Source organism: Salarias fasciatus, chromosome 17 (genome assembly GCF_902148845.1).
Source record: "Salarias fasciatus chromosome 17, fSalaFa1.1, whole genome shotgun sequence".
NCBI classification, from domain to species: domain Eukaryota; kingdom Metazoa; phylum Chordata; class Actinopteri; order Blenniiformes; family Blenniidae; genus Salarias; species Salarias fasciatus.
The window spans coordinates 18734982-18750638 of record NC_043761.1 but is presented as its reverse complement, the minus strand read 5'-3'; the positions used below and the strand labels follow the sequence as shown (position 1 = coordinate 18750638).

The following is a 15657-nucleotide window of genomic DNA, read 5'->3' as shown; positions in this document are numbered from 1 at the left end:
ATTGGTCAAAGAAACCTGGAGCTTTTGAGATTCCTTTTCAGCTCAGAACAGAGACAGATGGAAACGCTGTGCCCTCGCAGTAGTGCAATTATGCTACACTCCTAAAGGATTATCAATGGATACTCTAACATTTAATCCAAAGAAAGCACAGAAAAATTAGCATTGACTAGCAAAATCCTGCCTACAGCACCTTTAATTATAGCTGCAACGTGCTGCCATTTAGCGAAAATGTATGTTTTAATCTTAAAACAAGACTTATATGAAAAAGTCCGGAGAGTAAGAGGAGGAGGGGGTTGGTTTGTTTACGCCTGCATGCTGCAGCACGCACACAGATCAGCCGTGAGCTCCGAGCATCTGCTCCAGTCATGCAGCTCCACAGAAACCTCCCCCTGTCCTCCTCTGATCCACCCGAGAGCAGGGTCGGCTCACGTACAGGATTTGGCGCAAGTGCAGGATTTTACTCATATTCGCTCTGTTTTGTGTTGTTCAAAAGGACACATTGGTAGCTATGTGTTAGCGCTATGATGCTAAGTTGCTACATGCTACTTTCTGTGTAAGGAGGAGGCGTTCCTCCATAGAGAGCAGAGGAGGAGGGGGTGTGGGTCACGCATGTGCAGCATTTCAAAAAGGACTAACTGTCACTGGATTTCTCTTTCCATGGAAAATCCTCTATACATCCTTTAAGGTACTCAGGGCAAATCTCATCCACCCCGGTGTCTTGCCACCGAGGAGCTTACCAACCACCTTGGTGACTTCAGCTCAAGTGATGGGTGGGTCAGACTCTGAGACCTCAGCCTCTGCTTCCTCCACGGAAGACATGGCAACGGGATTGAGGAGGTCCTCGAAGTATTCCTTCCACCGTCTAACAATATTCCCAGTTGAAGTCAGCAGCTCTCCGCCTCCACTGTAAACAGTGTTAGTGGAGACCTGCTTTCCCTTCCTGAGGCGCCGGACGGTTTTCTTCCAGGTCTACTGGTAGTCCTCCTCCACAGCCTCCTGAACTCCTCCCAGACCCGAGTTTTTGCCTCCACGTCCACTCGGACGGCAATTTACTTGGCCTGCCGGTACCTGTCAGCTGCTTCGGGAGTCCCATGAACCAAAAAGGCTCGATAGGACTCCTTCTTCAGCTTGATGGCAGCCCTTATGTCCGGTGTCCACCACCGGGTTCGGGAGTTCCCCACGACAGGCACCGGAGACCTTACGACCACAGCTCTGAGCAGCTGCTTCGACAATGGAGGTGGAGAACAGGGTCCACTCGGACTCAATGTCCCTACGTGGACTCCCTCTCCTGTCAAAATCTTCCACCAGGAGAGTGGTGCCTCCAATTGGCAGCAGTGATGACTCCCACCCTCTTAACAGTGAATTTCAGCTGCTCCCTTCAGGCCGGAGGTTCAGGGTACCTGCCTGTAAAACTAAACGTTTTAAAAGCAGCTTTGTACCAGCAGCAATCTGTGCTTTAAACAAATGAGAGGAACTGAAATATAATGGTTTCTCTCGTCTTAATCTCATGGATGGCACTTCTTTATCTCGTGGGTTCTGACATATTTTCAGCCATTTTTATTGTTTATTTATTCATTATTTATTGATTATTTATGGTTTTATTGGGGCTATCTCCTTGGTTTTAGCTGTAGCACTGTGGTCACTTTGTCTTGTCTTGTCTTGTGTTGTTTTTAGGTGTGGGTTATAAAATGGGAAGACTCACTCACTGTAAACTGAATTTACCTAAGGATACAATAAATATTTTTGAATCTTTAATCTTTTGAATCAGTACACAAAATTTTAGTGGTGAAACGGATCACTAAACTCACGGATCGGATCGGTCCGCGGATCAAGAGTCATGGATCGGATCATTTTTCGGATTGGCAAAAAGCAAAAAAAAAAAATAAATAAATTGTTTTGTCTGTTTATTAGAAACTTAAAGGTACAATGGATGATTTTCTCAAAAAAGTCGAAGCCAAATGTCTGTTACTCGCTTTTTGAAAAACGCGCATGCGCCAGACCATCCTACTGGCTCTGCTGCTCCTACGAGCACGCTTGACGGCGTGACGCAACCATTTCTTCAGCGTGATTGACATGTCGGAGGACCAATAGTTGACACTCGCATCACACCATTCATTGGCTAAAACATCATCCATTATACCTTTAAATTATTAAATTTAAACAGTGGCGGACCGTGCATTTCACCCTAAGGCCTTCAGAACAGATCGGCCTGAAACAATCAACCTCTCAATAACTATTTTGTCTACAAAAAAAAAAAATCTTATTATGCAGATATGCACATAAAGAGTTGTTGCACAGCAGATAGATACTTGTGCAGCCAGAATAAATGCCTTTGCTGAAGTGCACAATTCTCCTACTACATCTGTGCACATACAATGAGCATAAACAACTTAATAAAACAGCAATATTATTGAGGAAAAGAGGAACATTTTACTCACCAAAATCCCGATTATTTGAAAACAAAATACATCCTCCTTTCCTTCCTCAAAAAGAGTTCAATTGCTCTGTCATATAGATTATCCGTGCGTTTCAGTTCCATAAAGCCAGGGCTGAAAGTCCAGCTTAAGTTTTATTTCTCTTCAGGTCTTCTTCTTCTTCTTTGGAATAATTGAGGTAGGCGACCAACAACTTAGGTGCATACCGCCCCCTACTGTATCTCTTGGTGAATGTAAATCAGAAGGCCTGGATACGCTGTTGTTGGTGTACGCTCGCTAGAAGGCGCTGAGTCGCCAACTCGAAATCTGATTGGTTGAAGCAACTGTCTGATTGGTTGAAGCAGCTGTCTGTTTGACGCTTCACTTTACTTCACTGCGCCATCAGGAACAGACAGTGAAGGCCTCGGGCAGATTTCTTTGACCCTAGCAACAGATGATGCCTGAAATCTGATTGGTTAAATTATTTAATATGAAAAAAACATGTCTGGAAGCAGCGCAACCACGGGAGAACTATGAAAGGAACTGGAACATACCGTTTGGAATCATTAATTATTTATTTATGGACAAAACATAATTTACATCAGTCTGTAATTCAGATACTTTTTAGGCCAGCAGAGAAGGCTTTGCAGGCCCTGACGGCCCACCACTGAATTTAAATATATAAAAGTAGTGCACAAGGCATAATAGCTTCTTTTTAACATAATTGTTATTGAAAAACAACTTAAAGTGCAATGTATACTAATATCTCCTTCATTTAAAATACAAAAATGAACCAAAAATCAATTTAAAGTGCAACAGCAACATAAAAAGGCTGGTTCAAAAGACCATTAGTAAAACAAAACTCAAAGGTAAACATAAGAAGACATCTTCTTTCAAACAAGGAGAATGAAAGAACCTGACCGGTCAGACTGCGCAGGGAGAGGCTGCTTAAATGCTGTGGTGTCGCTTCAAATGTGCGGACATGCTCGATGTGTTTCCACTTTTATATGGCTTTTTTATGCCACAGTGCCGACTCACACCGTCGCGGTTTTGGCCACTGACCTCTTTCCTTCGTTGTCATATTTGACAGGGAAACCAAAATGCAGGGAATTTAAGTGTTGCGGGGCGTTCAAGCTCCTCCTTTCCTCCGCTCGCTATGTCTACTCTCCTCCTTTCTCCGCTTGCCACAAGCTGTGTGCGGACTGAGCACAACTTTATCTTTTTTTTTTTTTTTTTTTTTTTTTAGAAATCGATCCGCAGGTCACGTATGTGCCGAACCGATGACGTTGATCCGAACGGATCACGGATCAGTGATGATCCGTTGCACCACTACAAAATTTGGTCTCGCTTCATAGGAACCGACCCATTGTCTGCTTGGATCTCCCTGAACCACTAGCCTCTGGGACAAGACACACTGGTGCACCCTTGGCTAGAGGGCCTTCGTTACACCTTTTCACCACTTCCTCGGATCTGACACACCTCGGAGAATTTGTCAGGAGGGCCACATGCTGTTGCTGGTTTTACTTTTCTGGCCAGCTCGTGCATTGTTTCTTGTGCTTTGCTGACTCTCTCGCAGTGGACCTTACTGGTTTCGCTTATACGATTGACTACTGGAAGGCCCGATTTGCTGCTGAGCAGCTGTACAAAGTCAAACAACATGGACAAATCTCCAAACTACGCTGTAACTGCTCACAACAGAATGGCATTTCTCATTCATTTCATCACACTGGAAATGTCTTAATCATTTACGAAGATGTTCTGAGACATTAGGCATGTACTTAAACACAGCAAGATTTACAACAAGAAGTACAGCAAGATTTAGTACAATTTCAAAGTGAATAGATCATGTTTATCTAAACTGACTGATTCTCATAATTTCATTGTAACAATCACCACATGCAAAATCATCTGTTCAACTCCCAAAATTAGTCAAGAACAAACTGCAATACCATGAATAACAGACATGGATCTGTTTGTATGACAGTGAGGAGGACAGTCAGGAGGAGTCAGTGAAGAAGTGAGCTGTGAAACTCAAGCTTCATTTACAGCACTGTGGGCTACAGACAATTTTCCTTTTTTTGTTTCTTTGTGTTTATTTTACAGTATGTTGAACACTGATGGATGGAAGCTACTTTGTGTGTGAATAAAAATTATAACAGTTTCCTTGCAAGTATGAGAGCAATATGTGAATTAAAACATGAAGGTTCTTCTTACTATAAAATGCCTTTTTTCTTCATTTTCTTATATAATATATTTTCTGTTAGCTAAACAACCCAAAGAAGAAAATAAAAACGATCACAGGAACCATAGTGACTGAAGGACCGGGCTCAGACTGAAAGGTAGATGAGGGTTATTTCAATGGTCCTCTGCCTTAATGACAAAACATCTAAACATTTTGACTTTCAGTGCTCACATGATGCCAAAAGGACAAAGCATTTTGAGGGTACTGACCATTTGTTTGAGAAAGAAATGTAGCTTTGCCACCTGAGTGAACTGTTTTGGAAGAGATCTGATCTTTGAAAGGTGAACCATCCAGGTTGTTTTTGACAAGGGAACCAAGATAATTGAGAACGTCCGGTCTGTTTGGAGAAATGAGCCAAAGCTGTTGAGAAGGATCTTTGCATTTTGGAGGCTCTGACTGTTTATATGGGAAAGAAATGTAGCTTTTAAACACGCGTGAACAGTTTTGGGAGAGATATGAGATTTTGCAAGTGAACAATGGTGTTGATCGTTTTGCCAATTGATCTTCCAGTTTTGAAAATGTAATTTCGGTTTCAAGAAATGAGCCAAACCGATGGAGGAAAAACTGGAAGTGGTGCAGCATCTGCAGGGAGGACCCCGTGCTTTGCTTGCTTCCTGCAGTCTTGGATTCTTACAGGTTCCTCTGGAGAGAAGTCACCCTCCATCTACTCTGAGGGTGTATGTGGCAGCAATATCAGTCTGGCTTGATCGAGTTGTGATGGCACAGTTGGGAGTGACGTCCTGGTGTCGACTTTCTCAAGGGGGCTCTGATGCTTCACCCTCCGAGAGCCCCACAGGCCCCACCATGGGGCCGACACTAAGTGCTGGATGGCTTGTGTCAGCCTCCCTGTGAGCAAGACTACATTTTTGAAACACATGAGTGAGGTTCATAGTTTGTCTATCAGACCATTATGCCTAAAGTGGCACCCAGACGTTAGGGGTCAGCACGTGGAGAGAGGGCAACAGATTCTCCGCCCGCAACGCTACCTGGCTACTCAGCCCAGTAGCATGCCACTCATTCAATCGCGGGAAGTCAACTTTTAGCCTGTCATTGAGCCATTTGAGCCATTGAGTCATTTGAATAACTCGCCGTTGTGCAATTTACGTCTATATTGCCAAACAAACACTGAATCAGAAACAACAACAAAACAACTTCCTGTCTGAAGTAATGTCATTTAAAATTATTTGTTTTTCCAAAATTGTTTGGCAACCCAAATAAATAATCTCCCTACCCCGAATGACTGCTGTACTGTGTATCAGCGGGTTGGTTTCATTGATTATTGTCATAGGTGTTGTGTTCAGGGCATTATTCACATCTATTAGCAAATCATCTGAAGGTACTTTACAACTCAGGTTTGGTATTCATTGAAGCCCCAGGTTTCTAGTTTGCACATAACCTTCCTTCTCAACTGCTCTTTCATTAAAGCTGTTCATATTGATGAGGGCTTGGTACCCAGTCTGTGATTGTGGACATCCCCCTGACTTGGTGCACTGGTCTCCTTTGCCATGGCATTGTTGTTGTATTATCTTGATCTGTAGTTGTGACAGTAGGGGTGTCAATGAATGTTATAACACTACACGACTAGATCTTTCTTAATTTTGATTGTGGTTTTAGGTTTCTCTGCATTTATATCACCTCTCTGGAATTGCTTATATATTAGCATTCCTTCAGTCCCGTCATGTCCACCCTTGTTCCAGTAGTCCAGCTGTCACAGCATTGGGGGTCTTATCTAAATATCCTCAGTTGATTATGTTCGTCCACACCTGGACTTGAATCTTGAACTTTCCAGTGAAAGTCAGGGGCAATGCACAACATGGTCTCTCGTCTCATGGTGTATGGTGGGAAGGTTTTGAGATGATTGTTATTAACATTTTGAATTTGAAATCCTTAAACTATTATTTTCTGCTCTTTCTTGTCAGGAATCCCACTTATAGCAGTCCTCACCAATGTTGAAGCCTGTCCTGAAGTCAAAAAAGATCTAAAGAAAGTCTGCCAGAGCAAGTACATTGAAAAACAGGTATTTTACAATTTATGAGCTCATCAAGAGTGTTTGCATCAGTGACAGATGGCTGAGGTTATTAAAGTAAATTACAACAGCATGTAAACAACAACATACAAATATCTTATCTTCTATTTTTTTGATATGTTTAAACTTAGATGGAAATAGTGAGTATTTTGCTGGGCATTCCAATGAACTGCATCGTCCCGGTGAAGAACTACACTTCAGAAATTGAAACGGATGATGCGATGGACACAGTGATACTGAGTGCATTGAGAAAGATCATTGACTACGGAGAAGACTTCTTGAATGACAACCCACTTGATCCTCCCACTCCTCCACCATCTCCTAGTAATACACTTGAAAATAAAGTGAAATGTTTGATTTCAAATGAAAATAATGAAAGAATAATGACACAACGCCAATTAAAAATGTGATTATTGAGAAATCAGTATAACATTGCCTTTGCCCTTTTAGCTTTGCGGGAACCATGGAGAAAGATCAAGTTTGGGTGAGCATTCAGAGCATCGTGAATCTAATATTTTCTGTTTGTCTTCTTGTCTCTAACACTGTTGGATAATGCCTCATCAAATATGTGGACCCTTTGCAGAATACATTTGCATACTTTGACCAAATCAACCTTCTTTCTGACCAGTGATAAAGCCCAGCATGAATTTGTTCAGAATTATCAGCCTGAAAAAGAAGGCCAACATCTCAGAGTTCTGCTGATTGGACCACCAGGCTCTGGGAAATCCAGTTTCATCAACTCTGTTGACAGCGCTCTGCGAGGCAAAATCACAACTCGAGCACTGGCAGCCACTGTCTATGATGGCAGCTTTACCAAACAGGTATGGAAATACTTCTGAATCTATTGAAATTTTTAATTTGTATTCATTCACTTTGTAATTATTTTGTACGGTTCAATATTTGTGTAAAGATGGAGAACGTCTTCCCAGTTGTTTTGACACTGTCTTCAGTTGGAGGAGAGCACTTCAACTGATTACAGAAAAAAGAAAAAAGAAAAAAACAGGACAATTGCACACAGAAAAACAGTTGGCCTGAAACTGAGAAGCGGACTTAACCTGAGAGCAGATGGTAACATTGCCTTGTCTTGGGATCTTGTTGACAATATGACTTTTTAACTTAGTACAAAAGTCATAAAATCCGGAAAGGAAAGCGTGGAACCTTTTATCCCTTCATCTTGAGTGACACCATGGGCATTGAGAAGAGCAGCAGGGGAGGGGTACATATCAAAGACATCAAACTGATCTTGATGGGAAATGTCAAAGAAGGATATAAGGTAAGATAACTGCATCAATGAATTTCCCTCAGGCTTTAGTCAATAAAAAATAAATCAGTGAGCACTTATATGTGTAAAGTATTAGAGACCAAGACTCAAGTAAACGTACAAATACTCTGTTACTTGAGTAGCAGCTGAAGTGTTCTTGTAGCTCCATTCTTAAGTGGAAGTACTAAAGTATTCAACATTTTCTGTACTTAAGTTTTGCAAGTAGCTATTTAAAAATTCCTACTGAAGTGCTGATAGTAAAATTAGATGTAGCCCATTGTGTTATTAAAGATTGAAGTTATTAAAGACAGCAGTCAACATTGAATATTATATGTTTTTAGACTGACATTCAAAATGTGGCCGTTCCCTCTCCTGGATGTAGCTTCAGCTAGGCTACTAGCTTGACATTCAAAATTCCTTTGGCTGAAGCAGCTGTACAGGGAAAAGTATATAGGCTATATGAAAACAAAACAGATCAAGTATGTTCATCCCCCTCCACAGCATATTTCCTTCTTGAAACAGTATTTATACTATATATATATATATATATATATATATATATATATATATATATATATATATATATATACACATATATATATATATATATATATATATTTGTTTTTTTTTGTTTTTTTTTTTTTTGTTTTGTTTTTTTTGTTTTGGTGGGGTGCATTATGTGAAGACAATTGTCTTCATCCTCAACCTATGGCAAATAACAGGTCAGGAGTTCACATATGAGCATTTCTTCTGTTAAATCAAAAGTGGACAACGTAAACACTGAGCACATAACTCTAAAATCAGATTGCACATGCCCCTTCCTACTTAAAGCATGCCTCTTATGGGATGGACAGTATCAAGACAAGCTGGACCGTGTTCTAAAGGTTCAGTAGCATGAAAACATTTGTGAGATCTGTGGAGTAGATCAGTATGACTACATCCTACCTTCAACTATATTTTGCAGTTCACATGGTTTGATTCATATTTAGATTAAAAGCCATGAACACACCAACATGTGGAGGAATGCCATTGAAGATAGTTGAGTGTCTGATTGCTTCTATCCAGGTAATTAACTTTAATGCTTCAGCCTGCAGCCCGTGGTTGGTAGACGTCAAGGCTACTTTTCATACCAAGAGTGTCTGAAGGTGCTCTGGAGGCACTAGGCACGTTTACATGGACCACATATAAGCGGATTATACGTGGAGCGGATTGTAAAATGTGTCATGTGAACGACCGAGTGGATCCACTTCACTCGGAGCGGATTGTATTTTGGAGCTTATTGTATGAGGTGGTCTACGCCGATCGACAATCCGCTCCGTGTCCCTTATAAACGAGCCTGACAGCGGAGCGGATTGAACTGGGGGAATGTTTGTTTCACGCATGCGTTCCCTCATATGTGGTGACATGTGACGTGTGCAGTAAATGGGAAGCACCACAGTCAAAACACCAGCAGAAGAACACCACGGTGGTTGAAAAACACTTTTTTAATAAAAAACCCTGACAGAAAAAACATTGCAGAGGTGAGAAGGAACCAGATCGCGCAACAGCGAGTTGTATAAAGAGCTGAATAGCAGCATATGCAGAATAAGCAGAATACGAGCAATCACCGGCTGGTGTTATGGATTAACTGGTTCCTGTGTTAACGAATGACGGCGGAGGTCTGTGTAAACACCTGTTGATTACAGCAGTTGCTAAAGTAAGACTCACAAAAGACTTTAAACGTATACACTCACTGCAACTTTCGATAACCGACGATCGCCAGAATGACTACATGTTTCAGTCATGTTATGGTCACAAGTTAACACGGGCACCAGTTAATTCGAAACATCGACATGCGGAGCCGAGCACACACTGAGACGTGCCACTCGGCACAGCGGTGCTCCAGCCAGGAGAGCAGCCGCTCCTTCAGCAGCATATCATGCAGATTTTGGGACATTATTTGAGCAGATATCATCAGATAAAAACACTCTGGCCACACAATGGTGCAGTGGTTAGCGCTCGTACCTCACAGCAAGAAGGTCCTAGGTTCCGCCTTCGCCCACAGCAGCTGGGATTGGCTCCAGCCACCTGCGACCCCGAACGGGAGAAGCGGTGGAAAATGAATGAATGAATGAATGAAAACACTCTGCTCGGCTCTGAGGACTGCTGCTGCAGAGCTAAAGACCTGAAAGTTCCTCGTGAGACTTTGTGTGCATGTCACAGGACGCTGTACAATCCACTTCAACCAGGGTCCTTGTAAACAAGGATTCATCGTGGATCACTTTGTATGCCGTCCATGAATACACTCCATTTAATATGATTGTTTACAATCGGATTGAAAAAACACCCATATAAACTGGGCCACTGTCAACCAAAATGAACATTGACCATACACACAGAAGAAATCCGGCACATTTGATTAGTGTAGACTGAAACCGGAAGTCCTGCCCCAGCAGTCAGTTGGTGGTTAGCGGTTAACGGTTAGCCACAAACAACCTTGATTTATAGTCTTTTAATCATCTGTCAGTGAGTGCCTGACCACTCCATGTCTGCCCACGAGACAGTTTCTAACTCCACATGATGTCACAACCTCACCCCCCCATCTGTCTGATCTCATACATGTCGCCACCCCCTCACGCTCCCTCAGGTCTTCCTCCTCTCTCCTCCTCAGCACCATGGGGAGCAGAGCATTCAGCCGCTCTGCCCCCCAACTCTGGAACTCTCTCTCACCAGACATCCAAAAACATTGTTTCTCTACCTCAGTTCAAATCCAGACTCAAAACTCATCTGTTTCAATCAGCCTATCATTTGTAAGCTCACTCTTTCTTTTAATTCACTGTGTTATGTTTTCTGTTGTTTTTATTTGTAATGTGTTTTAATCTTTTGTAAAGCGTCCTTGGCTGCCTAGAAAGGCGCTGTGAAATAAAATGTATTATTATTGTTATATTATTATTATTTGTCTCAGTCCGGCAATATGCTCTGCATCAAGACTAGCTGACTCTCAGGCCTCATTCACACATACGCGGCTGTGCAGGCACGGATCTGTCCGGGTTTGCACGGTGTCTGCGCGGAAAAGTCAGAACTGCATGCAAACAGATCAGCCCTTTCACACTGCACGCACAGGGAACGCGCAGGCTCCGCGCATGGCCCGTTCAAATCCGTGCGGCGATTTCTAAATAGAAATCAAGTCTATTTTTCTGCGCGGACTTCAGCGGGCTGTGCGCGGCGTCCCATTGAAACCAATGGCATAAACACACATCTCGTGTCAGCTAGGCTTTCTATACATGCATTGAGCTCATGTCTGCTCACAAACTGGTCACACAAGAGGCTTTTGCCAGTGTTCTGGTCCGTCTATTTTTCCACGCGGCTTGGAGCGGGTCCCATTGAAAATAATGAAGACAGGGCCTAGTTGTCATATATGCAGATAAATGTTTCGTTTGAATTTACTACTTGGCGTAGTTGAGAGGAGCGCGCGGGTCTAGATACATACATCTAGAGATCTATGTCTATAGGTCTATGCAGTCTAAGCTGGAGCTACGGAAGCCACATTGTGTTGTGTGTTTTTGACTGATGCACGTTTTTGGATGCCTGCTCTTGGGAATAAACATCCTTTCACTCCCGAAACGCCTCTGGAATTACTTCAAACATATTACACTAGTAGCCCATTGCCATGGACAACCCACTCACGCAGACCGCGCTGGTGTAAAAGGGACACCTGAGCACGCCGCTCCAGCGCCCGCGCGGTCTACGCGTCTGCCCCGCGCCCGCGCAGTGACCGCGTATGTGGGAATCAGGCCTCAGGGTCCAGGATTCAGGGTAGCATTCCAACATGCATAAATGATGAGGATTTTTCCAGAAAGTCCTAATTTGGTTTAAAATCACAATTTTACAGAACTGGAGTGAAAGGGCCCTAAGTTCTGCTCCAGGGCTTAAACTGTCCTCATTTTTGGGGTAAATTCCCTTCCTTCACAGCAGTTCAGAAAGCATAGAAAACCGGACTGAAGACTGCAGCATTTATTCCTGTAGTTGCCAGCACAGTTGTGAACACTGCCACTCATTCAGCTAACTCTGCCACAAAGGCAACATCAGCTACTCCGATCATTCGGTGTATTTACCTCTTGCTCACTTCTCCACACCAGTCAGGATAGCAATGCACACCACGCGTCTTAAAGGGGTGTTGTAGTCAAGACCACATAAACCAAGACCAAAACATGGCTGAGAGTGCAGTTTATTGAGACCAAGACAAGGTCAAGCCTTTGAGGGATTGAGACCGAGTCAAGAGCGACACCATATCAAATTTAACCATTTTATTCAACACTTATTCAATGCAGTTTTTAGGCAAGCGTACTGATGACCTGTCCCTTTCTGTCTGAGATGGATAGAGTTCAAATCTTCTTTCCAGGGTCTAAGAAGCTGAGATGATGTTGACTGACTCAGCTGACTGAGACATGGTTGGCTAAGTTGCTGGCATGCTGCTTTTAGGAAGTGCATCCCTGAAAGCAACACAACAGGTTATTTACCAATGCAGAGGTTTCAAACAGGTGATGGAGGCACTTTTGGAGGTGCTGGATACAAGTGAATATTGTATTTTATTAAATATTTTACAAGGCAAAGTAACTATTTCAGTTGTTTGAAAAAAGTTCCATCCATCCATCCATTTTCTACCACTTATCTGGGGTCGGGTCGCAGGGGCAGCAGTCTCAGCAGGGATGCCCAGACTTCCCTGTCCCCAGACACTTCCTCCAGCTCCTCTGGGAGGATCCCAAGGCGTTCCCAGGCCAGCCGCGAGACATAGTCTCTCCAGCGTGTCCTGGGCCTTCAGTAGGCTCTCCTCCCAGTGGGACATGCCCGGAACACCTGCCTAGGGAGGAGCCCAGGTCGTATCCTGAACAGATGCCCAAGCCACCTCAGCTGGCTCCTCTCGATGTGGAGGAGTAGCGCCTCTACTCCAAGCTCCTCCCTGATGACTGAGCTCCTTATTCTACCTCTAAGGGAGCGCCCAGCCACCCTACGAAAGACACTCATTTCGGCCGCTTGTATCCAGGATCTTGTCCTTTCGGTCATGACCCAAAGCTCATGACCATAGATGACAGTGGGAACGTAGATTGACCAGTAAATCGAGAGCTTACGACGACTGCATCACTGCAGCCGCTGCACTGATCTGCCTGTCAATCTCACGCTCCATCCATCCCCTACTCACCCCAAGACCCCAAGATACTTAAACTCCTCCACTTGGGCCAGAGTCTCTCCACCAACCTGGAAGGGGCAAGCCATCTTCCTCCAGTCGAGGACCATAGCCTCAGATTTGGAGGTGCTGATCCTCATCCCTGTCGCTTCACACTTGGCTGCGAACCGCCCCAGTGCATGCTGTAGGTCCGGGTTCGATGAAGCCAACAGGACAACATCATCTGCAAAACGCAGAGATGAAATCCTGTGGTTCCCGAACCGGACCCCCTCCGGCCCCTGGCTGCACCTAGAAATTCTGTCCATAAAGATTATGAACAGAACCGGTGACAAAGGGCAGCCCTGCTGGAGTCCAACATGCATCGGGAACAGGTCCGACTTACTGTCGGCAATGCGGACCAGACTCCTACTCTGGTCATACAGAGACCGGACGGCCCTTAAAAAGGGGCCCCGGACTCCGTATTCCCAGAGCATCCCCCACAAGACACCACGAGGGACGAAGTTGAACGCCTTCTCCAAATCCGCAAAACACATGTGGACTGGTTGGGCAAACTCACATGAGCCCTCGAGCACCCTATGGAGGGAATAGAGCTGGTCCAGTGTTCCACGACCAGGATGAAAACCGCATTGTTCCTTCTTAATCCGAGGTTCGACTATCAGTCGTATCCTCCTTTCCAGTACCCTGGCATAGACTTTCCTGGAGAGGTTGAGGAGTGTGATCCCGCTATAGTTGGAGCACACGCTCTGGTCCCCTTTTTTAAACAGGGGAACCACCACCCCAGTCTGCCAATCCAGAGGCACTGTCCCCGACTGCCACGTGATGTTGCAGAGATGTGTCAACCAAGACAGTCCCTGCACATCCAGAGACTTAAGGTACTCAGGAATCAGGACGAATATCGTCCACCCCCGGTGCCTTGCCACAGAGGAGCTTGCCAACCACCTCGGTGACTTCAGCTTGGGTGATGGACGAGTCCACCTCTGAGACCTCAGCCTCTGCTTCCTCTACGGAAGACGTGGCGACGGGATTAAGGAGGTCCTCGAAGTATTCCTTACACCGTCCAACAATATCCCCAGGTGAGGTCAGCAGCTTGTTGGCAGAGACCTGCTTTCCCCTCCTGAGGCGCCGGATGGTTTGACAGAATTTCTTCGAGGCCGACCGATAGTCCTCCTCCATGGATTCCCCGAACTCCTCCCAGACTCGAGTTTTTGCCTCCACAACCACTCCGGCTGCAGTTCGCTTGGCCTGCCGGTACCTGTCAGCTGCTTCTGGAGTCCCATGAGCCAACAAGGCTCGATAGGACTCCTTCTTCAGCTTGACAGCAGCCCTTACTTCCAGTGTCCACCACCGGGTTCGGGGGTTGCCGCCACGACAGGCACTGGAGACCTTACAATCACAGCTCCGGGTAGCTGCTTCGACAATGGAGGTGGAGAACATGGTCCACTCGGACTCAGTGACCCCAGCCTCCCTCGGGACATGAGTGAAGCTCTCCCGGAGGTGGGAGTTGAAAACCATGCTGACAGAGGGTTCTGCCAGATGTTTCCAACAGATTCTCACAACACGTTTGGGACTGCCAAGTCTGTCCGGTTTCCTCCTCTGCCAGCGAATCCAACTCACCACCAGGTGGTGATCGGTTGACAGCTCTGCTCCTCTCTTCACCCGAGTGTCCAAGACACCCGGCCGGAGGTCAGATGACACGACTACAAAGTCGATCATCGACCTCTGACCTAGGGTGTCCTGGTGCCAGGTGCACTTATGGACACCCCTGTGCTCGAACATGGTGTTCCTTATGGACAAACTTTGACTAGTACAGAAGTCCAACAACAGAACACCACTCGGTTTCAGATCAGGGAGGCTGTGCGATCCAATCACCCCCTTCCAGGTCTCACTGTCGCTGCCCACGTGAGCGTTGAAGTCCCCCAGTAGAACAATGGAGTCCCCAGTCTGAGCAATGTCCAGCACCCCTCCCAGGGACTCCAAGAAGGCCGGGTACTCTGCACTGCTGTTCGGCCCATAAGCGGATACAACAGTGAGGCACCTGTCCCCGACCCAGAGGCGCAGGGATGCGACCCTCTCGTTCACTGGGGTGAACTCCAACACATGGCGGCTGAGCTGTGGGGCTATTAGCAAACCCACACTAGCCCACTGCCTCTCACCATGAGCAACGCCAGAGAAGTGGAGAGTCCAGCCCTTCTTGAGAGGTTGGGTTCCAGAGCCCAGGCTGTGTGTCGAGGTGAGCCCGACTATATCTAGCCGGTACCTCTCAACCTCCCTCACAAGCTCAGGCTTCTTCCCCCCCCCCCCCCCCCCCCCCAACAAGGCGACATTCCATGTCCCTAGAACCAGTCTCTGTATCCGGGGATCGGGTCGCCGGGCACCCTGCCGTCGGCTACCACCCAATCCACATTGCACTCCACCCCTACGGTGGGTAGTGAGCCCACCGGAGGTCAGGCCCACGTCACCCCTTTCGGGCTGAGCCCGGGGCCGGGCCCCGTGGGCAAAGGCCCGGCCACCAGGCGCTCGCTTATGAGCCCCAACCCCAGGCCTGGCTCC

The 15657-nt window shown here is 45.6% G+C and overlaps 2 protein-coding genes across 7 annotated transcripts in view; both read left to right on the top strand.

Annotated features, from left to right (window-relative positions):
* Positions 1-15657, top strand: part of LOC115403871 (interferon-induced protein 44-like) — a 391401-nt gene that overhangs the window by 67911 nt on the left and 307833 nt on the right. The gene's annotated exons all lie outside the window — the stretch shown is intronic.
* Positions 1-15657, top strand: part of LOC115403851 (uncharacterized) — a 244366-nt gene that overhangs the window by 81457 nt on the left and 147252 nt on the right. For 2 of the 4 annotated variants that reach the window (XM_030112859.1, XM_030112856.1), the window contains 4 exons: positions 6576-6673; positions 6814-7006; positions 7133-7166; positions 7266-7503. In XM_030112859.1, coding sequence (XP_029968719.1) covers positions 6576-6673; positions 6814-7006; positions 7133-7166; positions 7266-7503 — 563 coding nt within the window. The remainder of the gene's footprint in view (positions 1-6575; positions 6674-6813; positions 7007-7132; positions 7167-7265; positions 7504-15657) is intronic. The other 2 variants (XM_030112857.1, XM_030112858.1) reach the window with 1 other exon arrangement.